We start from the raw sequence: 23164 nt of genomic DNA on the forward strand, positions 1-23164 counted from the left end.
TTGGGGAAGAGCCAGAAGTTGCATGGTGCCAGATCCGGTGAATAAGGAGGATGAGGACACACCGTATGATTTTATTGGACAGAAATTGCCATACCAGAAATGATGTAGAGTAGTGTCATGATGGAGGATGGAATCATTTGCCCATTTTTCAGGCTGTTTTCTACACTATCGTTTCTTAAACACTCTAATAACCCTTATAATATTCAGAGTTCACTGTAGTGTTCCTGGGTACAAACTCAGCTCCCACAATTCCATCAAGGTCAAAAACATAATTAACATCACCTTGATGTTATGTGTAGACCTTGATTGATGTGCTTTTTCCACACAAGGAGAACTGGGTGATTTGCTCTGAAAATTCTGAACCTTGGTTGCAGAATCATAGACCCAAATTTCATCTCCTGTGATGACATGTCTTAAAAAGCTAAAATCTGTAGCAGCTCCAATGCACTACAATCACACATCTCCAATGACACTGACAAACGCTGTTGCTTTTTGTTCGACAGTCATAACGCGTGGAACAAATTTCGCACTCACCTCATGTTCAAATGTGTTGTTAAAATGCTTTGAGCGGAACCATAAGAGATGTTTAGATCCTCAGAAATTTCCCTAATAGTCAATCGCTTGATAAAATCATTTCACTTACTCTTTCAACATTCTCTTGGGTTTTGATGTTGAAAGACGTCCTGATCTCTCCTCGTCTTCAGACACTTCAAAACCGTTATGAAATCACTTGAAACACTTGTAAACCATCTTTATGGTCACTGCAGCATCACCATAAACTAATTTTAACATTTCATGTGTTTCTTTAGTACTGTTTTGCCGTTTGAAACAAAATTTCCCCAGTAATATAGGACCCAGTATTATATTATATTAGACCCAGTCTTATATTATATCATATAAGACCTGGTGTTATATTTGTTATACTTATTATATTATATTATATTACATTACATTATATTACATAAGACTGGGTCTTATATTATATTAAAATAAGACTGGGTCTTATATTAATTTTTGCTCCAAAAGATGCATTAGAGCTAATGGTCTGGCTAAGTCTTATTTTGGGGGAAACATGGTAACATATCAGTAATTACTTTAAATGTAAATGGTCTGATTACACTAATCAAAAGACATATATTGGCTGAGTGGATTAAAGAACAGGATCAAAGTAAATATGACATATAAGAAATTTATACTTCAAATACAAAATAGGTAGATTGAAAATAAAAGGATAGAAAAAAGATATGCAATGCAAATATTAATAAAAATCTAGATCGGCTCTTTTAAGATCTGATAATGTAGACTTCACAGCAGGAAAAAAATACATAATAAAGGGATAAATCTACCAGGAAGACATATAGATCCTAAATGAGTACACACAAACCAATACAGCCTTAAAATACTACATGGAGCTAAAACTGATAGAGCTGAAAGGAAATATAGACAAATCAACAAATATAGTAGAGGACCTCATCTCCTCCCTCTCAGCAACTGAAAGATGTACTGGACACCAAATCAGCAAGCACAGAGAGCTGAACAACACAATCAGCCTAAGAGTCTAACTGACATAGAATATGCCCCTCAACAACAGCAGAATACACGTTTTTTTCTGAGTGCTTTTGAAACATTTATCAAGACAGACTATGTATTAGGCATTAAAACATATCTCAACTAATTCAAAAGAATTAAAATCATAGAGAGTATGTTTTCTGACCATAGTGGAATCAAATTAGAAGTCAATAACAGAAAGACAACAGGAAAAAAAATCTCTAAACACGTGGAAGTTAAACAATGCATTTATCAATCATCCATAGGTCAAAGAGGAAGTCTTAAAGGAAATAAAAATGCTTAGAAATGAATGAAAACAAAAAGACAATAAATTAAAATATGTGAGATGCAGCTAAAAGAGTACTGGGAGGGAAATTTATAGCACTAAATGCTTACATTGGAAACGAAGTATCTCAAATCAATAATAGGATCCTAAACCAAGAAACTAGAAAATGAAGAGCAAAATAAAACTAAAGGAGGCAGAAGAGAGGAAACAATAAAGAGCAGAAATCAATGAAACTGAACATAGTAAAACATTAGAGAAAATCAATGAGACAAAACCTGCTGTTGGGGGTGGAAGAGAAACCAATAAATCTGATAAAACCTTTAGCAAGATTTAAAAAGACAGAAAAAGAAAGAGGGAGGAAGGAAAGAAGAGAGGAAGGGAGGGAGGAATAGAGAGAAAGAGAAGACAGACACAAATACTAGTATCAGGAATGAAATAGGGGAAATCACTATAGCTCTTGCAGCCATTAAAAAGCTAATAAAGGATTTTCTGTCTGGAGGATGAAGCTGAATAACAATGAATGTAAACTATAATTTAATATATATATATATATACATATATATGTATGTGTATATATATATATACACACACATATATACATGGTCACAAAATGTGGAGTACAGCCTAGGGAACAGAACCAATGGACTTATAACAGCTATATACAATGTCAGAAGGGTAGTAGATTGGGGGTGGGGGGTTATCACTTTGTAAGGGGTGTAAATGTCTAACTATTACATTGTTTTGTACACCTGAAACTAATTTAAAAAAAAAAAAAAACTAATAAAGGAATACAGTGGACAACTTTGCATAAATTTGACAACTTAGAAAAAATAGACCACATCCTCAAAAACCACAAACTGCCAAAACTCAACCAACATGAAATAGACAATATTCATCTCTAAAAACATTTTTTAAAAATTGAATTATTAATGGAAAAAAAAAACCTGGAAAAGAAATTTCCAGGCCCGAATGGCTCCATGATTATTTTATCAAATATTTAAAAAAGAATTACTCCAAGTTCTTCCAAAAAGAGAAGAGAAGGGACAAATGACCCATGTAGAAAATGGGCAGAGCACATGTACAGACCTTTTATACAAAGGTATAAGAAATTTACAAATTGCAAATGCAAGTTAAAACTACCATGAGATATCGCACACCTATTAGAATGGCTAAAATAAAAAAATAGTGACAACACCAAATGCTGGTGAGAATGTGGAGAAACTGGATCACTTATGCATTGCTGGTGATAATGTAAAATGTCACAGTCACTCTGGAAAACAGTTTGGCAGCTTTAAAATCACATAAATATATACACACGAACACAAGAAAAACTGGAACAAGCTGAATAAGATCACAGATTGTGTCACTGTCAATATCCTGGTTGCAAAATTGTGCTATTGTTTTTTTGCAAGATGTCACCATTGGGTGAAACTGGGTCAGGGTATGTATAAGGGATATCTCTGTATTATTTCTTCCAACTGCATGTGAATGCATAATTATTTCAATAAAAATTTCAATAAAGAACAGAGGTTTAGGCTTCTTTGATAATATGTGGGTGTAGTTTTAGAAGGAAAACCAGTAATGAGATTCAAACCATTTTGTTCACTGATACCTGCATGGAGGACTTTCTTTTTCTGAATCTTTTGACTTGAAAGGTCCCCAGGTACTTGAGACGTATTTAAGAATGACATCTGTGTTGCCTCGACATCAGAGTGAGGATTTGCACATTTTTCTGAGGTTGAAACCACAGAACAGAGTTCTTTCTGATGCCTGTTTGGATTTAGATGAAAAGTAGACAAAGAAAAAGAGAACAAAAAGAAAAAGAAGGGGGAAACACGAAATTTGCATCAAGAAGGCAGAGTTAGATCAAAACAGTCATGTAGAAAGCTGCAAACTTAAAAAGAAGTGAGCCTCCCCCCACGGGGCCCATGAAGAAGAGCAGACAGGGCCCAGATGGGCACAGAGCCATTGGATGCGGCTCACACCACAGCTCTGGGCCTTCCCGGCTGTGAGGTTTCCGCCACCGCGCATTGGCTGCATGGGTGATGCCTGATGGACGGTAAGGAGAGCCGGCTGTAATCCAGAAAGCATTGCAGAAAACCATTCCTCTAACTGAAGGGCTGGGCAGTTAGCTCTCATTAAAGCCAGCGGGGGAACCCTTCCTTGGACTCCCAGTGCCCACAGAAAGTTAACTGTCAGAGCTTCATAGGCTGGGAAAGACCCGGGAAGCCATCTATCCCAAATCCTACTACCACACGCACCATTTTGAAGATGAGACAGCCATAGCAATGGACAGAATGGAGGCAAGCTGTGACCTCGCCAACATCCCGAGTGCAGTCCAGACCTTGGGCATCCTGAGCCCTGAGTCGGGTCCCCTCCACTTCACTACAGCCCTGCTCTGCTCTGTCACTGCCTGGGTTGGGGGCCTGTTCACATTGGCTGCAGATGAAACTAACACCACTCTTGGTTGCCACCAAGGGCTTCAAAACTTACATATCAAGGTGAACATTTGTTATTTGATTATTATATTATAAATTCTCTTTGCTTAAAAAAATCCTAATATAATCATACTATGTGATTCTTTTCACTAAAAGAAATTTCACAAAGCATAGCAGTAGGAAGAAGTGTCAAAGAAAGGGAGCAGAGCATGAGAGGACCCCAGTGGGGACAGGCGGTGTGGCAAGCTCACTTATCATCTCCCTCCTTTGAGCCGTTGTACCACCAGTCCATGATCAAGGACTCGGAGTACAGGCTCTGCACCTTCTCCAGGTCACGGTGTCCCTGCTCCATTTCCTGAATTAAAAGAGTCAGATCTTCACTCTGCCAAAATGAGAAGTGAATACACCATGAGACTGTGTAAGAGTTCACACTGCAAACATTTCTAAAACAAAACCAACTGCATCAGGAAAAGAAGAATCGAAAAAATTCTAGTAGTTCTTACATTATTCTATTTTTCAACAGCTTCACCGAAGTATGATTCACATACAATAAGCTGAGTATATGGAAAGTGTACCATTTAAATAGTTTCGACACTCATACCTGTTTGAAATCATCACTGCAATCAAGATGATAAACATATCAACTCCCAAAAGTATCCTCGTGCCCCACTGTAAATCTGTGCTCCCCCACCTTAAAACCCCTCTCCCCCATTCCTAAGCAACTATTTATCTGCTTTCTGCCACTATATATTAGTTTCAATTTTCTAGAATTTTACATAAATGGAATCATAAAATATGTACTCTTTTTGGTCCAGTTTCCTTCACTCATTTAATTATTTTGAGATTCACTCATGTGGCATGAATCAATAGCTCATTCATTTTTACTGCTGACTGGTATATTGTATACTGGATACCAACATTTAGTCACCTGTTGATGGACATTTGAGTTGTTTCCAGGTTTGGGCTATTCCATTCATCTATATTACCCCCCAAAACCATCCTGTCTTTTTTTTTTAATTTACTGGGGTGACAATTGTTAGTAAAGTTGCATAGATTTCAGGTGTACAGTTCTGTATTACATCCTCTATATGTCACATTGTGTGTTCACCACCCAGAGTCAGCTGGTTAATACAGCTATAGAGTAAGCTTTATTCCCACTTTAGTCTTCTTTTTCAAGATTGTTTAAGCTGCCCTAGGGCCTGTGTCTTGCCATATAAATTTTAGAATAAGCTTGAGTATGTCTATAAAGAACCTTTCTGGAATTTTGATAGAAACTTTATTAAACTTATAGCTCTAATAAGGGTGTACTGACATCTCTAATATGTCGAGCCTTTGATTTCTTACTTCTGCATTTTTAAGCTTTCAGCATGAAAATCCTGTACATATTTTTAAATGTACACTGAAATGTTTCGTTTTCTTTCAAGTAATTATAAATGCTATTGACTATTTAATTTTGACTTCTGCAAGTTCACCATTACCTTACCAAAATGGGATTAAATTCTGTGTATTGATCTTGTAACCAGTGACCTTGCTGAACTAATAGTTCCAAAAGTTAGTGGCTTTGTTTTGTTTTGTTTTTTGTAGCTTTCATGGGGCTGCCTGTAGACAATATGTTATCTACAAAAAGGGACAGTTCTATTTCTTCCTTTCCTATTCATTTGCGTCTTCTTTCTTTTGTTGTCTTGTCATGGGTAAAGCTTCTGGTAGTATTCTAAGTGGTTAGAATGGATGCTCTTGTCTCTTTGTTGCTCTTAAGAGGAAATTAATCAGTCTTTCACTATTAAGTATTATTTTGGCTGTAGGTGTTATAGTGACGTAAATTGAGGAAATTCCCCTCTATTCCTATTTTGCTGAGAGATGTTTTTGTTTGGTTTTTGTTTCTTGTTTTTATCATGAAGGGGCACTGAATTTGGTCAAGGCTTTTCCTGCACAAACAATTCCTGCCCACGATTTCTCTTCTTTAGCCTGCTGATATGCTGGATTAACATTCATTGATTTTTTTAAATGTTTAAACAGCCTTGTATATTTGGAATAAATCCCCCTTGGTATGATGTATAATTCTTTTAATGTGTTGCTGGATTCAGATTATTAATATTTTATTGAGGATGTTTACATCTCTGTTCATGAGGGAGATTGCTATGTAGATTTTTTTTTTTAAATACTGTCTGTCTATCCGGTTTTGGTGTCAAGGTACTACTAGCTTCATAAAATGAATTAGGAAGTGATCCCTCCTATTCTATTTCTATCTATCTATTTTATTATTTTTTATTAGATTAGTTTCAGGTGTACAAAACAGCATAATGATTAGACATTTACACCCCTCACAAAGTGATACCCCTCAAGTCTACTATCCCTCTGACATCGTATGAAGCTGTTATAATACCATTGACTATATTACCTATTTCTTGAAATAAATTGGTTTACGTATTCTTTGAATGTTTAGTAAAACTCTCCATAGAGCCACCTGGGCCTGAGTATTTCTTTTTGAGAAGTTTTAAAATTATTAATACAATTTTAAAAATGATTTTAGTGCTATTCACATTGTCCATTTTATGTTGGTTGAGTTTTGGTAGTTTGTGGTTTTTGTGATAGTGATTCATTTTCTATGTTGTCAACTTTATGAGTACAATGTTGTCCATTATATTCCTTTATCATCTTTTTAATGACTGCAAGAGCTGTTGTGATATTCTCTATTTCATTCCAGCTATTAGTGCTTTGTGAGTGCTCTTTTTGTCTTTGTCAGTCTTGCAAGAGGCTTTATCAATTCTTAAGCTTCCCCCCACCAAAGAGGTTTTTTTGTCTCATTTATTTTCTATTTTCTATTTCATTGATTTATGCTCTTTTATTGTTTCCTTCCTCCTGTTTACTTTGGTTTTACTTTGCTCTTCTTGTTTTAGTTTCTTGGAGTAGAAACTCAGATTGTTGATTAAATACTTTCCTTGTTTCCAACATAAGCATTTAGTGCTATAAATTTTACTCCCAACACTGTTTTTACTTTATCCCACATAGTATGGTATGTCGCGTTTTTATTTTCATTCAGTTTTAAGTATTTTTTATTTCCTTTGAGATTTCCTCTTTGATCCCTGGATTCTTTAGGACTGTGTTGTTTAAAATACAGGTGTTTAGACGTTTCCCCGCTGTCTTTCTATTATGAATTTCTAGTTTTATTCCACCATGGTCAGAGAACAAACTCTGTGTGATTTCAGTTCTTTTAAGTCAGTTGAGATTTGTTTTAAATGCCTTAGTGTGGTTTACAGAACCAGCTTTCCATTCAGTCCTACTGACTGCTCCCACAGAGAAATCACGGCATCGCCATCTGCTTGTACCGTGTGGGGAATGGAAGATGAGTGCTCTGGTCGGCTGTACTAATACCACTTGGCGGCGGGGAGGGGGTCAGAGCACCCTCATTAATCTCCATGAGACACGACAGCAGTGCAGAAGGTTAGCTAACTACTCAGCTCCAATGAAATCCCAGGGAAGGGGGTACAGTTTTTCCATTTACATATGTGGAGTAGAGCAGATATTGCCAAAAAGTTTTCTGTTTTTAGGACACCTTTTTCCTGGTCCTTTGGCTAGGGGAAACAGATTTTTCTTGAACCTTTTTTTTTTTTTCTTTTCTTTTTTTTTCTGTTTGTTTCTTTTTTCTTTTTCTTCTTTTTTTTTTTTTTTTTGTCTGTGTCTTTTAGAGACTAGGTTGGAGGTTTCTGTAGTGCTCTACCTGGGATATATGGGAAACAATAATAAAACCCAAAGGAGTCATCGCCATGTCATTCCTTAATTTTAAAGGTCCCTTGGCATTCCATCTTCTTTTTCTTTCAGTTTTTGTATATATTTAAAAGTCTTTATTTCACATTTCTTTTTGAAAAATATTTTCAGTTTACAGATTAGACAATGAGTTTCTTTCAGTGCTTTGAAAATGTCACTCCACTGTATTTTTACATGCCTTGTTTCTGATGAGAAATCTGCTGTCATCCTTATCTTTCTCTGTACATAATGTGTCTTCTTTCTCCTTATTCTTTTAAGATTTTCTCTGTCACTGCTTCTGAGAAGTTTGATTCTGATGTGGCTTGGAGTGGTTTACTTCATGTTTCTTGTGCTTGGGATTCACTGAGATTTTGATCTCTGGGTTTATAGTTTTAATACAATCTGAAAAATTTCTGGCCACCATTGCTTCAGGTACAGATTTACTAAAGCTACTTGAATTTTCCCACAGCTTGTTAATGTCCAGTTTTTTGTTTGTTTTTGGTTTTAATTCTTCTCTGAGTTGCATTTTTGGATAGCTTCTATTGCTGGCTTGCAGTTTACTAATCTTATGTTTTGCCATGTCTGATCTTCTATTCATCACATTCCATGTATTTTCATCTCATACATTGTAGTTTTCATCTCTAGAAGTTTGATTTGTCTTACTTGTGTCTTCCACATCTCTCCCTAACTTTTTGAGTATATCAAATACAATTACAATAACTATCTTAATGCAACACTAACATCTCACTCAGTTATGTGTATATCTTAATTTTTCTGTTTAAATATTTTCCTTACTATGGGCCTTTATTTTCCTGCTTCTTTGTATACCTGGTACTATTTAATTGGGCGCCAGAAATTTTCAATTTTGCTTTGTTGGGTGGTGGATATTTTTGCTTTCCTATACGTATTCCTGGGGTTTGTTCAGGGATTCAGTTAAGTTCCTTGAAAACCCTTTGATCTTTACAGGTCTTGCATTTAACATTTTCTAGGCAGAACTGCAGCTGTGTTAGGTTGTTACCAATACTGAGGCAAGACCATTCTGTATACTCTACCCAATGCCTTAGGATTATAAAGTTTCTAATCTAGCTCATGGAAGCAGTCACTATTCCCAGCTCTGTGTGAGCTCAGAATACTGTTCCCTGAATCCTCTTGGATGATTCATGACCCAGACGCCAGCATTTTCCTCACATGCAAGCACTGGCTAGTTCTGGATTTGAAGTCACTCCTCAGTATAGACAGTAAGATGACAAACACATTCTCAACAAGGGCACTCTGAGATGCATATCCTCACGCGTTTTCCAGACTAGAGGACTGGAAAACAGAATTTTATTTACTTTCTCCCACTAGCCCATTAGAATGAATTGCTTTATCAGATGGTCACATGGTAATATAGTCTAAGAAGTCAGGAGAACTACTTAGCATCTGAGTTTTTTGAAAGTTTCCCACAAATGTCTATAAACAACAGTGATTAACAAATTCCACTTATGGATTCATCTGGGATGCTTGTTAAAAACACAGATTCCTGAAGTTTGGCAAAATGTAGATAATTGTTGAATTTGACTGACACAGGGGCCCATATAACTTCTATTTTTGTTTATGTTTAAAACTTTCCACAATAAAAAGTTTAGAAGAAAAACCAAATATATTAAGATTCTCAGGCCTCTGTGCCTAGAACCTGATGTAGTAGCTCTGAAGTGGGACCCAGGAATCTGCATTTTCACAAATGCCCTAGTCCAGTGGTCCTTGGACCACATGAGAAACACTGGTATACTCATTGAGTGATTCATTGTGTGACTTAATTGTCTTTGTGGTATTGTTTTCCCAACTCAGGTACTGTCCACGGGCCTCCAGCCTGTAATATTCAATCTAGTGAACATTCTTCTCAGCTCACCAAACTCTTACCTGAACAGGCTCTGGAGGACAGGAATCCTTGAAGCCAAAATTATAGGAATGAAACTCTCCTCCAGTCAAAGCAGCAAGCTCTTTCAAAAAGCCATTTGCAATCTCATCATTATAATTGAAAGAGGTGGTGTTAATAGGAATTTTCTGAAAAACTTTGACTTGCTCTATAACCATTTCAGGTGGCTGAAATGATAAGTTTTGAGAGGAAGGGGAATGAGATATGATAAAAGAGAACAAAAAAATAAGACATGAAAACCCTTAGAATTTGCTAGTGATGGTGAAATACTCAACTAGTAATTCCCTATATAGTAGTGAGTGGTTTCTTAGGAAGGTGTTGGTCCAATTCAGTAAGCAAAGCAAACACTACCAGATAGTAAGAGTACAAAGACCAGGGACACAGCCCTTGCCCTCCAAGGGTTCATGATGTGGTGGGGAAAAGAATCTGGAAAAGACTTGGCTAACCAAATTATTCAGCTTTTGATGCATCTAAGCTTAGAGTCCATGCTCTTCAAGTGTCGGGCTATGCATTAGACCACTTTACATACTGGAGTCATAAGCCATGAGTAGAACATTCTGGCAGTTGGGGTGGGATTCCACAGAATGGGGTCCCTGGATCTTGACGTGGCTTCCAAAGCACCTCCACCAAAAAACCAATTTCCATCTTCAGACAGGCCATGGTCAATGTGCCTCCCACAGAGGGTGAATGAAGAAACATTTATTAAGTGTCCTTCCGTGTACTAGGCACTCTGCTGGGACATAACATCCCACTGAATCCTTACAACTGCCTTGTGAAGTAGTTTTGGAAAGACTATGCCTTCTCAATACCCTGCTAGCGGAATGTTACTGGGTGCATGCTCTTTGGGGGCTATTTGGCAGTATCTATCAAAACACATACCGTTTGCCTGAGTCCACTTCTTGGAATTTATGCTACAAGATATACTCGTAATGGGCAAAATGACCCATGTGCACAGCTACTTTTGCAACGTTGTGTGTAACAAAAAGAGTGAAAACAATCTAATGTCCATCTCTAGGGGACATGGCTAAATAGCCGTGTGGTGGAATAGTAGCAGCTATAAAAAATGAGGAAGCTCTTTATGAAATGATATTAAGCAATCTCCAAGGTATACTTTCCTATTAATAAAGGTCAGAATTTTGTGTGTAACATGCTACCCACCATTCGTACATTTTAAAAGGAAATATATATCAATACACATGTGTTTGCAAACAAATCATCTCTGAAAGAAGATACGAGAAAGTGGTAACATGCATTGCCTCTTAGCTAGTGAACAGGAGGTGGGAGGGAGAATTTTTTCTATCCATCCTTTTCTACCTTTGTAATTGTACCATGAAAATGTATTGCTATTCAAAAATTAAATAAAAAATTAACTTTTAAGGTAGAAGTTTTATAAAATCTATATAACGGAATATGATGTAGTCATTGAGAATGATGTTTCTGAAATATTTCTCATAACTTGAAAAAATTTCCATATGTTATATATTTTTAAAAAGCAGAACACAGAATTGAATTATAAATGATTTAAATTTTCTTCTTTCTTATGCTTATATGCTTGTGTATATTTTATAAATTGCAATAAAATCAGTAAGAGTTTATTACATAGAAAAAGACCCCTTGTCCAGATGACTTCCAAATCAGAACCTCCAGCCTCCACCTTCTCCAAAGGCCACACCCAGATTGCGGGGGCTTCTGGACCTCCGTAGACTATAGGTGCTCAAGCTCAGCTTCCTCTAACAGCAACCCGCAAACCTGCTCCTTCTTTGAATTTAAATCCGTTAATAGCATAATCATTATAACCAGAAATCAGTCATCTTGACCGCTTTCTCCCTTGCTCCCACCTCTCCTCATGCTGCCCCCTCCCACCTGCCAAGTTGATCACCAAGTCCTTTGGGACTACTTCTATTATCTCATCTCTGAAGAGTCCTCTTATCACCATTTCTGCTGTTCCTAACTGAGCTGGGCCCTTACCAGTCTCATCAAGATCTAGTCTTTCCCTGGCACTAAGGAGTCATATTTCTAAAATATGGATGGATGGGACCATCTGCTCCTCTGAGAGCCCCCACTGTGGTGAAGCCGATCCTTTCCAAGTGGCATTCAAGGACTTTCCCAGTCTCCCCCTCAATCTAACTCTTGAGACTCCACCCTGACACTCTTCCATCAGTGCCCTTGCTCTCAGATTGTTTCTCTGAGCAGCCCCTCTGTTCCCTCTGCCCAGGATACCAGTAATCTCCTCTTTAGAAAATTCCTTCACCTCTTTCCAGATACAGCTGAAATGTCCCCTCCCCAGTGGAAACTTGCCTGTTGTCTCTCCATCGTGTCCAACAGAATTCATCACACTGCTCCCAGACATCTCATAGCACAGGCCAGCCCACTCCCATTATCCTGTCAGAGTTAACTCTGTATGTCTAACACATCCCCTTGCAAGTCAGCTTCCCTAAGGCAGGGATATTACTCATCATTGCAGCCTCAAACCTTGGCACAACACATGGAATATAAGCAGGGTACAATACATTGCTTCTACAGAGACAGTATAGTGAAGTTGATGGGAAAATCATTCCCAATAAATTTCACTTTCGATATTGTTGGGAGAGGTGGCAAGATGGTGAAGTAAACACTGTGCTTGCCTCTTCCGATGACCACATTAAAATTACAACTAAATTATAGAACAATCAACCTGGAGAAAACTCTGAAGACTAGCTGACCAGAAATCCTATAACTAAGGATATAAAGAAGAAGCCACATCAAAACTGGTAGTAGGAACAGGCCACCCCCCACCTCCGTGAGGTGGTTGAGAATCAGGAGGGATATCTCGGCCATGTAGGTCCCCTCCATTTCAAGGAATGAGGGGTCCCAGCCCCACACTAGGTTCCCCAGCCCAGAGTACAAGAGGAGCCCCCTCAACATTTCGTTGTGCAAAACAGTGGGGATTCCAATCGTCTGGATGAGATCGAAGGCTGAGGGAAACCCAGGAAACCTCTTAAACAGCCCACGCACAAACTCACTTGCTCACAGGCACAGAGGGACGGTAACTTAGGAGGTGCAAGAGACATACCGGAAGAGACTTAGCTGTGTGGCTTCGGGGCAAGGACTGGAGGGACAGTCACCATTTTCCCTGTATAGAACCTTCCTCCTGTGTAGCCAGCCTACTGGCAGGTGGTCTCCCCCACATGGCCAAATCTGAATCTATATTAAACTGGTGAACTACCTTGCTCCACTCTGTGACTCCCTGGGACTCTGCCCCACCCAACTCGTGCAACACTGGAGTCACTTTCCTTGATCGGCAGCCAGCCCTGCCCTGCCCACTCCAGGAGGCTCTTTCAGCAGCAAACAGCTAACCTCAACTTATGTGCCACCAGAAGCACTTTCACAGCCAGTAGCCCGCCCCAGCTACAGTCTTTCTTGGACAACTCTCGGGGGTCAGTGGGACCCAGGCAGGTGGCGGCTAGCTTCAGTGTGCTCTGAGCCTTTTGCTGGGTAGCTCTAGGCTTAGTATTGGCACCAAACCAACATCTATATTAACCTGGTGAACACCCTGGGGACTCCCAGAGAATCTACCTCACCCAACTTGCATACCCCATGAGGCTTTATCAGTGGCTGAGCTTTATGGGAGCCAGCAGGCAGCAGCAGGTCTTGGGTCCTGGGCTTTCTGCAGAGCTACTCCAGGCTTGGTACTGGTGGCAGCCATCCTTGGTTCACAGTGTGGTCTTTTCCACGTGCCTCCAGATCTAGCACAGGCAGTGACCAACTCTGGATCTCTGTGTAGCTCCTACCAGGTAGTCCCCAACTGATCACAGGCAGTGGCTAACCTGGGCCTGCACCAAAGCCCCTCCCAAGGAGCCCCAGAATTTACATACTGGGGATCAGCTTCATAGCACAACAAAGCGCCACCCAATTAGCTCCACAAGCAGTGCACCCAAAGGGTGGTCTCAGCATGCAACAGGGTCTGTTGAGGAAAATTCTCTCTGCAGAGTAAGCCCCCTGCACAGTAGCCCATAAGCTGTGAATGTGGCCAAATCCCACAGCCAGTCAGCCTGAAGGTCAATCTGACCCACCAACATGCCAACAGCTATCAAGGCTCAACTATAACAGAGGAGAGCACATACAACCCACACAAGGGACACTCCTGGATTACCAGGTGACTAGGAAGATTGCACCACTGGACCCCAGAGGGCACCTGCTACATAAGACCACCAGGCCAAGACTGGGAGACATAGCAGATCTAATAGAAACAAACACAGGGAGGCAGCAAAAATGAAGAAACAAAGAAATGTGTCCCAAATGAAAGAACAGGAGAAAACTCCAGAAAAAGAACTAAATGCAGTGGTAGCAAACAATCCACCAGATCCAGAGTTCTAAACAATGGTGATAAGGATGCTCAAGGAACTTAATGAGAACTTCAACAGAGAGATAGCAAGCATGATAAAGGATATAGAAACCATGAAAAAGAATGAAGTGAAGAATACAGTAACTGAAATGAAGAATGCACTAGAGGGAATCAACAGCAGACTAGATGAAGCAGAGGATCGAATCAGCCATTTGGAAGACAAGATAGCAGAAAATACCTAACTGGAACAGCAAAAGGACAAAAGAATACAAAAAAATGAGGAGAGTTTAAGGGGCCTCAGAGACAACAACATAGGCGTACCAACATTCACATCTTAGGGGTATGAGAAAGAAGAGAGAGAGCAAGGATTTGAAAACTTATTTGAAGAAAAAAAACCATGGAAAATTTTCCTAACCTGGCAAAAGAAACAGACATACAAGTCCAGAAAGCGCAGAGAGTCCCAGACAAGATGAACCCAAAGAGGCCCATACCAAGATACATCATAATTAAAACGCCAAAGGTTTAAAGACAAAGAGAGAATCTTAAAAGCAGCAAGAGAAAGGCAACTAGTAACCTATAAGGGAGTCCCATAAGACTGTCAGCTGATTTCTCAACAGAAACTTTGCAGGCCTAAAGGGATTGGCAAGAAATATTCCGTGATGAAAAGCAAGGACCTACATCCAAGATCACTTTACCCAGCAAGGCTATCATTTAAAATTGAAGGACAGATTGAAAGCTTCCCAGAGAAGATAAAGCTAAAGGAGTTCATCACCACCAAACCAGAATTACAAGGAATGTTAGAGGGACTTCTTTAAGAAGAAGGGGGGAAAAAGAACATAAAATTTCACTTTCCATACAATTTGTCTGCCATAAAGGTAACGCTGAAGTAAAATTCAGTTGCTTTACTGTTTAAGTCCTGGACTATTGGATGTGCAAACACCTCACAATGAAGGAAATAAGCTGGTACTAATTCACTTTAGTGGTTAACTTACATTGTACTGGCCTGTACATCTGTATATTTATTTCATGCCCAGAGCATTAGTCTTTCATTCACAAAGCTCAAAAGAAGATGAACAGACTCCACTAAAGCTTTTCAAACATTTTCCAGTCAGGCTAAACAAAACAAAGAAGATTCCACTAGAAAGACCTGCTTTTGTTTAAATGATTACTAAGTTAAAATTAGGGGTAAAACCAAGGACATTGTGTAGTGACATGTTTAGATTCAGAATGCCCAAAGGAAAAAAATCAAAAAGAATCTTCTCATTCTTAGCTTATAATAAAATATGCACCAGTCTTCAATGGAAGGTAGAGATCGCCTTACAAGGGTTTGGTCTCCAAGCCTGTGGATCTCTTTCGCAGTAACCAAAGTCACAGTCACAAATTCTCCTCAGTTTTGGCAAAGGAATTCCTCCATGCATTTTCTCACCTCAGTTCTGGATCCCTCAGCCCAGGAAATACCCCCCAACAGGTTTCAAATGGCAACAGAAAAGGTCCCCCCAAACCCATTCTCATCATGACTTTCAGGGTACTGGTGAGTCCCTCTTTGTCCCCAGCTTTCATAAGTACCTGATCAGGTCTTCCATCTGTCAAAAGGTAGATTGCTTGTGTTTCTTTATCAGCAAAAGCAGTTTGCAGGGCATGCAGAGTATTTGTGGAACTTCCAGTCTACAGGAGGGAGGGAGGGAGGGATCGAGGGAGAGAGAGAGACCAAGCACACATTTGAATCTCAAAGATGACCTCACACAAGTGTTATTTTCTGCTTTCCCCAAAAGAAAGAAAAGTACATGTGAAATAAAATAAATTAGAATTATACTGAGATAACAATTTAAGCCCAGAAATTCCCAGAAGCCAAACACCTGGGTGTGCCGTAGCCACTATCCTGAAAGTCCCAGACAGCAGGAAGCCAGGACTTTGGACTTGCTGTCCTGATGCAGAGCTCTTGATGACGTTTTATCTTTGTGTGCTTCTGTGTGAGGAACTAACACAGTTACTGCTCATTAGGCTGACAGCATAACTTAAACACACAGCCTGAGGACACCTGGCGGGGATTATGTTTGCGTCAAATCAGGGTTGATTCATGACACCGAGCATTCGGCTAACACAATGTGGTATCACTAGCTATCTGAAAGTACAGCAAAGAAATTGTCAATTTAAAAAAAACTCCTGCAGTTTCTGCCCAGGGATGCAGAGCACTGGCAAAATGTCACCCCGAAACTCACAATGAGAAAAAGCCAGACAAACAGCAAGCATGTGCCTGCTGTTACGCCCGTCAGAGTGCTCGGGTCACAGAGCAACCAAGTGGCCCAAAATATGGGAGAGCTGGGCACCTGCAGCGTCAGGCTTCCTAGGCAGCGGATTCTCATAAGAAAAGCTTGGCTGGGGCAACTGGTGCCGGCAGACACTGCCCAGGTGTGCACTGGCTGCAGGCTGAAGAGTGGAGGCCACAACGATGGGAGGGTCTGCGCTCTCTTGAGGGCCATTTCACCACAAACCCCACAAGGTGCTCACAGAAAAGACAGGGAAGAGTCTGGGGACTATCTCCTTCACAGTGCAGGGATGGGATAGGGGAACAGCGACACATGAATTCCCAAGAGACCCTTCCCCTGTACCTCCCCTAGAAAACAAGCCTTAATCTGTGTGTGGTGGGGAGGAGAGGAGAAGGGCACAAACCACATTGTGTTTGCCGAACACTGGGTGTCATGAATCAACACTGGTTTGACGCAAACATGATCCTCGCCAGTGTCCTACGGCACTGGTGAAAACCCAGGACAGCTGGTGGAAGGAAAGAGGGAAAAAGAAACCCTCCCCACCTGCAGGAGGGGTCAGAGCTGGGTGCTGGCAAGGCCACACCCCGAGTGAAGATATAAACTAATGACACTGGGTCAGTGTGATGTTTGTGTTAACGGGTGAGTGTCTGTGTGAAGCCACCGCCATTGCTGGGGCCCAAAGCGCTCTCCCCAGAATGTGCCTGCCCGGTAACCTCAGCAGGTGATCAAGTCAGGCTGCTCCTCCCACACCCAGCCCCCACCTTACCTTAATGTCTCTCACCCAGGACTGAGCCCCTTTCAAATTATCTTCATCAATTTCAACAAGTTTTTTCCGCCAAGCAACTGCTTGAGCATCAAACTGCACAAAATTGAATTTCCTTTTATATTTCAGTTGTTCCTGTAAGAGATGATGATTATTTAGCCACAAAACCACTCAAATGTAAGAAAATATTAGGATAGGTCACGGTTTGATAAATTTTAATCACTATGATATCTATTTTCAGTTCTAGAAGCTAAAAATTACATTCAATAGAGAAAGTCTTTTCTAGCACAAAAGGCATTTAAGTAAAACATCTACACAGTTTGGATACTAACCTTTACAAGTGTATATATGTATGAATATGTTGTATATATAACATACGAGGAGTGATCAAACGATATGGTAAATGTTTAAATTAAAAATAATTATTATAGTAAAAGACACATTCTCATTAATCCCCGTCAAAATGCTCCCCCTCACATTGAACACACTTATCCCATCGTTCTTGCCACTTTCTGAAGCAGTTCTGGAAGTCCTTTTTCATGAGTGTCTTTAGTTGTGCTGTCATGGCTGCCTCAATGTCCTGAATCATTCTGACTTTGGAGAAGAAATTGCACGGTGACAGATTCAGTGAATAAGGTGGATGTGGATGAGGACACACTGTAATATTGGGTTTTTTTGTTTTGTTTTTTAAAAAGATTTTATTAGGGAAGGGGAACAGGACTTTATTGGGGAATAGTGTTTATTTCCACCAGGACTTTATTGGGGAACAGTGTGTTCTTCCCAGAATCCATCAGCTCCAAGTCAAGTTGTTGTCCTTTCGATCTTAGTTGCAGGGGGCGCAGCCCACCATCCCTTGCAGGAGTCGAACCGGCAACTTTGTGGTTGAGACGACATGCTCCAACCAACTGAGCCATGTGGCCGCCCAGGAGCTCAGTGGCAGCTGAGTGGCAGCTCGTTGTCTTCATTCTAGTTGTGGGAGGCACAGCTCACTGGACCATGTGGGAATTGAACCGGCAGCCGTGTTGCCCAGAGCTCATGCTCTAACCAACTGAGCCAGTCGTCTGCACCCGTAATGTTTTTATTTGACAGAAATTGCTGTACCAGAAGTGATGTGTGACACAGAGCGTTGTCATGATGGAGGATGATTATTACACACTTTAAAACACATCTTCTCTGAACCATAGCTCACACCCAACTGACTGTACCAAACAAGTTGAAACATCACACACCGTTAACTCAGGTTCGATGCGCCGCTTCCCGTTTTGAAGATCCCTGCCTTTCCGTTGGGTAGCACTCAACAGCAGCACTCACCATATTGTTTGATCACACCTCGTATATGTACAAGTTTATGTATGTAATGTGACATCAAATGCTGTCTTTAACGCTGATATTACTGGTGTATTGAATATGCACACTAAATGCAATATGCTAAGACAAGGGAATCTGAAACAGTGTCACATTTGGTAAGGCCATTACTCCATGGCATATCTGGTCACCTGCATTCCATCTGCCCATGTTTCTCCAATAGAGGTTTACCAAATTAAAAGCTGTAATTTTGTAGTTGTCAACACTCCCCACAGTTATTTTCTGTGGTTAATGCTCACGTCAGTATGACTGGCTCATGACAGCCCCATGACACCCATTTCTGGGTGTGGAAACTCAGGGTTAGGAAATGCAGCCGTGTGCTTCATGTCCCACAAGTCCGAGGCAGCATGGGTGGTATTAATAAGGATGGGAGGCTCCTACCCATCAGCCACACTCCTCCCTCCCACACCTCTGAGCTGGGCCAGGGCACACAGCACCCCTCCCAGACATTGGAGATTGAAATCCAAAGGCCGAACTGAAGCTTATCGGGAAAACCGTGGAGGCATGTGCAGGGCAGAGGAAAACCTGAAGCAATGGGCATACCTGTGTATTACGGAAAGGACCCGCCCAGGGAGCTCTGCTTACATTGGAGAGCTGAGGGCTCTCTAACTGGCAAAGGGGAGCTCTTTCCTGGAATGGCTTCACTGCAGATTCTGCAGTGTACCTCACCTGGGCACCCCCACAACCACTGCAGGTACACTCATGATAGATACACAGGCCCCCAAATGCATGAACGGACAACCCCATCCAACCTGTATAAACTGGATGACCTTGCCCTTCACCAAGTCCAGTTTGCCCTTCATCGAGTGAGACGTATCAACGAGGACGTAGACGCAGTCATTACGCACTTTTCCAAAAAGGGCTTGACTCCCATCCTGCAGCCATTTAATCCTAGGCAGGAAATGGGGTGAAAGTGAGTGGTTACAGCCTGTGGGAACAAGAGCATCTTCCTAAGAACCTAATGACACATCTGGGGAGGCCTGGGCTGTGCTCTATTGTTTCTGCATAACCTTCTGTGTGTGCATCACTCACTTTGAGGGGTTTCTTGGGGAAAATCCTACATGTGGGCTGGCTCCCTCATCAGCCCCCAATCCATCATCAATCCAAGTAAAACAGAACAAGGAATATCCATAGGACAGAAAAATAAATCCAACATTGGATTCTGAAGCCAAAAGTAAATCACTGCCAGTCATCTGAGAGTTTGAAGCCCTCAGCTCTGACTTCAGACCATTTGTCCTTCTAACCCTGCCGAATACAGTCAAACTAGTGCCAGCACATTTCTGACGCTTTGATGAGGCTTACAGACTGTGTCAAGCAACCCCAGGTCCCCACGGGAACCAAGCACCAGGCAGTTGTAGGAGCAGGACTGCTTCTGTGCTCCAGCTCAGGCTGCCATTACAGAATGTAAATTTAGTTCATGGCTGTAGGCAAAGCCTGAGGGAGGGGCAGTGCAGGCACAGAGAATATCTGAAACTGAGTTCAGAGTTCAGCAAGGCCTAGGCAACTAGAATCTGTAGGGTGAACACGGAGGACTGAATAAAATGAGATACATACAGCATATCAAAATTTGTGAGAGGCGGGTAAAGCAGTACTTCCTCATTTATAAAGAGGAAATTTTATAAAATTAAATGCTTATGCTAGAAAGAAAGACAAGTCTCTCAGATCAGTGACCTAAGCACCCACCTAAAGAAACCCAAAATAAGAAGAGAGAAGGAAATAGAGAGGTAAGAGCAGAAATCAACAGCATAGAAAGGAGAAAACCCATATACGATGTCAGAGGGGTAGTAGATTGGGGGAGGGGGGTTACCATTTGTGGGGGGTATAAATGTCTAACTATTACATTGTTTTGCACACCTGAAACTAAAACAAACAAACAAAAAAAGGCAAATTAAAAACAAACAACGAAACCAAAAGCCCGTTCTTGGAAAAGATCTATAAAATAATGATTAGAAAGCAAAGATGCCATAAACTACCAACATCAGCTCTACATGCATTTAAAGAAATTGAACACATAGTTACAAAGCTTCCCACAAAGAAAAACTCCAGGCCCACGCGGCTTCCCTGATGAATGCTACACACACGTAAGGGAGACATGATACCAAGTCGCCACAAAGTCTTCTGGAAACAGAGGAGAGAAAACCTCCCAACAACCCGACACCTGGTGGCAGGAGAGGGACAAGCAGACCTGGCAGCTGCCAGGTGGAGTGTCTTTTAAGCAGCATCCTTTTTCCCGGATCTGCGCTCCAAATTACTCTCCCAAAAGTCACCCCTAAAACCCTAAGCAGAGAAGGCCCCAGACACAGGGCTACGTTATCTGAGTGACGTGTCAGTGGCTGGGTTTGAGAAGCTGGGGCTGTGGAGAGTTAGTATGGGGCAGACAAGGGCTCCACAGCTCGTGGCTTTGTAACAGGAAACACAGCAGGAGGGAGAGAACTCTCACTGCCAAGTGGCCACTGCAAGCTGGGTGCTCACCTGTACTCATCAGATTTAGTATCTAATCTAACCAGGGAACACATTTATCACGGCATTATTACTCCCACTTTATAAATGAGGGACTTGACGCACAAAAATGTTAAATGGCAGTGCTGGGATTCGGATCCAGCTCCGTCTAGAAGCCTCTGCACCTACATGGATTTGGTCTTTGTGGTCTGAGGTTGTCCCCTAGGCCTGAAGGAGGACCACGGCCATGGGGCTGAGGTGACATCTTAGCACACCAGATTCCTTAGCACTGCCAGATTTTAAGAAATAGCAGGGTTGAGAGGGAGTGGGTGAAGTTATTTCTAGCTGCTTTCTGAGATACTCGTAGACATCTATAGCATTCCACATTGTGGAAGTTGCCCTGAATGTAATGTGCGAGAGGACAGAGGACAGTTGTAATGGTCTCAGTTTTCCTGGGGCCCACAAGACATGGCAGAGTTCCCCTTGGTCCCTCCAGTGACGCAGAGCCAACACCAAGCTGTACCTTTGTTCACTGTTTCTAAGAATCTGCATTGGCATCAAGGCAGCTCAGAATCTAAATCCAAACACTCCTTTGTGACTACCAGAGGCACCGGCAGACCTCCAGATGGCTGCCTTGACTTAACCTGCTCCTCGGCCATTGCTCTTGGCTAAGCTTTTACCAAGAGGTCAAGCAGGTGTGAATGTCAAGAGAAACCAGACCACCTGTACACTCTGCAAATACCTGCCCTGGATGCGGGCCAGGGCTGCGCGGATGTTCCCACAGTACCAGGAGTACTTCTCCTTGGTAACACAGACGTGCACCAAGCTCCCGTCCTTCCAGGGAGCGTGGACAAATCTGCTGCAGTATTTCGCGTGAATTGTCTTCTTGTTGGTCTCCTAAGAAAAGGACAAAGGACAGGAGCAACTCAGAAACCATGCAGAGAAGAGAAGTGTCCGACAGTACCTCCATCTCTGCCTTATCCACCCAGCTCTTAGCACTCTCTCCCATAGTGCAAATATTGAACTGCTGGCTCAGCAAACACGTGCGGGGCCTGCTCTGTACCGAGGCCTGCGCTTGCGGCCATGAACGATGCTCAGAAACATGCAATCCTATCTGTGTCCCAGGGAAGCTAGTGTGTCCAGCAGGGCCCATCTGGACAGTGTGCAACCAGGAGCGGTCTGACCGTTGCACCTGGATGCCCATTAGTATTCAGAAGTGGGGCCACGGGGATGGAACAAAGAAGGCTGAGGAAGAACAGCAGTGAGGGAGGAGGACAAACAGGACAGTGCATTTTCTGCAAGTAAAAGAATGTCAAGGAAGTAACCAACTTTATCAAACGTATCAAAGTATAACAGGCCAAGTAAGAAAGAGACTGAGACTCGACCCCTGGAGAGAGCAAATTTTGGCAGAGAGGGGGCCTTGGACTGGAGTGTGTTCGAGAAGCCTAGGAGAACTGTGGACCCGGGGAAAGGAAATGCATCGAACACTTGGGGAGGTGACTTCTAAAGAGGAGCCAAGGAATGAGGCTACTGAGGAGAGCCAGAGGCCCACGGGGGTGAAAAGGCCGTCATTTTACCATGGGAGGAATAACACCATGTTTGCATGCTGAAGAGGAGGTCAGAGCAATGCAAGGCCAGGGTGTGGGAAGGGCCATCCACAGGGGTCTGGCGTCACTAAGAGTGAAAACAGAGCCAGTAACAGCAAGCCAGAAGCTAGATCCTCAAGGAATGCCAGAGGTGACCTAGGCTCAGTAGGTGATAGCCACAGGAGGTGGCTGTCTGATGACATGGGAAGAGGACAGAACAATGATGGGGAAGCAACAGAGAGGAGCAAGGAAGCCACCACCCAGCTCCAGGGCCACAGGGGACGGGAAAGTAACCAGGGCGAGAGAGAGAGCCCAGACGAGCAGGCAAAGGAAACACCTGGGAGCACCTGAGTCTCTGGGGTTTGCTGATGACTTCTGGTTCCAGAGGGCATGGCGGAGAAGTTCTGGGGTCAGGGAGGAAGGGGGGCGCCTCAGAGAGGAAGGTCAGAGCCACACGGGGAGGAGACAAGGGTTGGGTGGTGACTG

General features: G+C 41.9%; 1 protein-coding gene across 1 annotated transcript in view; it reads right to left on the reverse strand.

The window, feature by feature from the left end:
* Positions 1 to 23164, reverse strand: part of VWA3B (von Willebrand factor A domain containing 3B) — a 159280-nt gene that overhangs the window by 55425 nt on the left and 80691 nt on the right. The window contains 7 exon segments of the mRNA XM_081068257.1: positions 3447 to 3604; positions 4524 to 4654; positions 9919 to 10101; positions 15825 to 15923; positions 17292 to 17423; positions 19406 to 19544; positions 21835 to 21989. Coding sequence (XP_080924383.1) covers positions 3447 to 3604; positions 4524 to 4654; positions 9919 to 10101; positions 15825 to 15923; positions 17292 to 17423; positions 19406 to 19544; positions 21835 to 21989 — 997 coding nt within the window.

Source organism: Rhinolophus hipposideros, assembly GCF_964194185.1.
Source record: "Rhinolophus hipposideros genome assembly, chromosome: 12".
Taxonomy (NCBI): Eukaryota; Metazoa; Chordata; class Mammalia; order Chiroptera; family Rhinolophidae; genus Rhinolophus; species Rhinolophus hipposideros.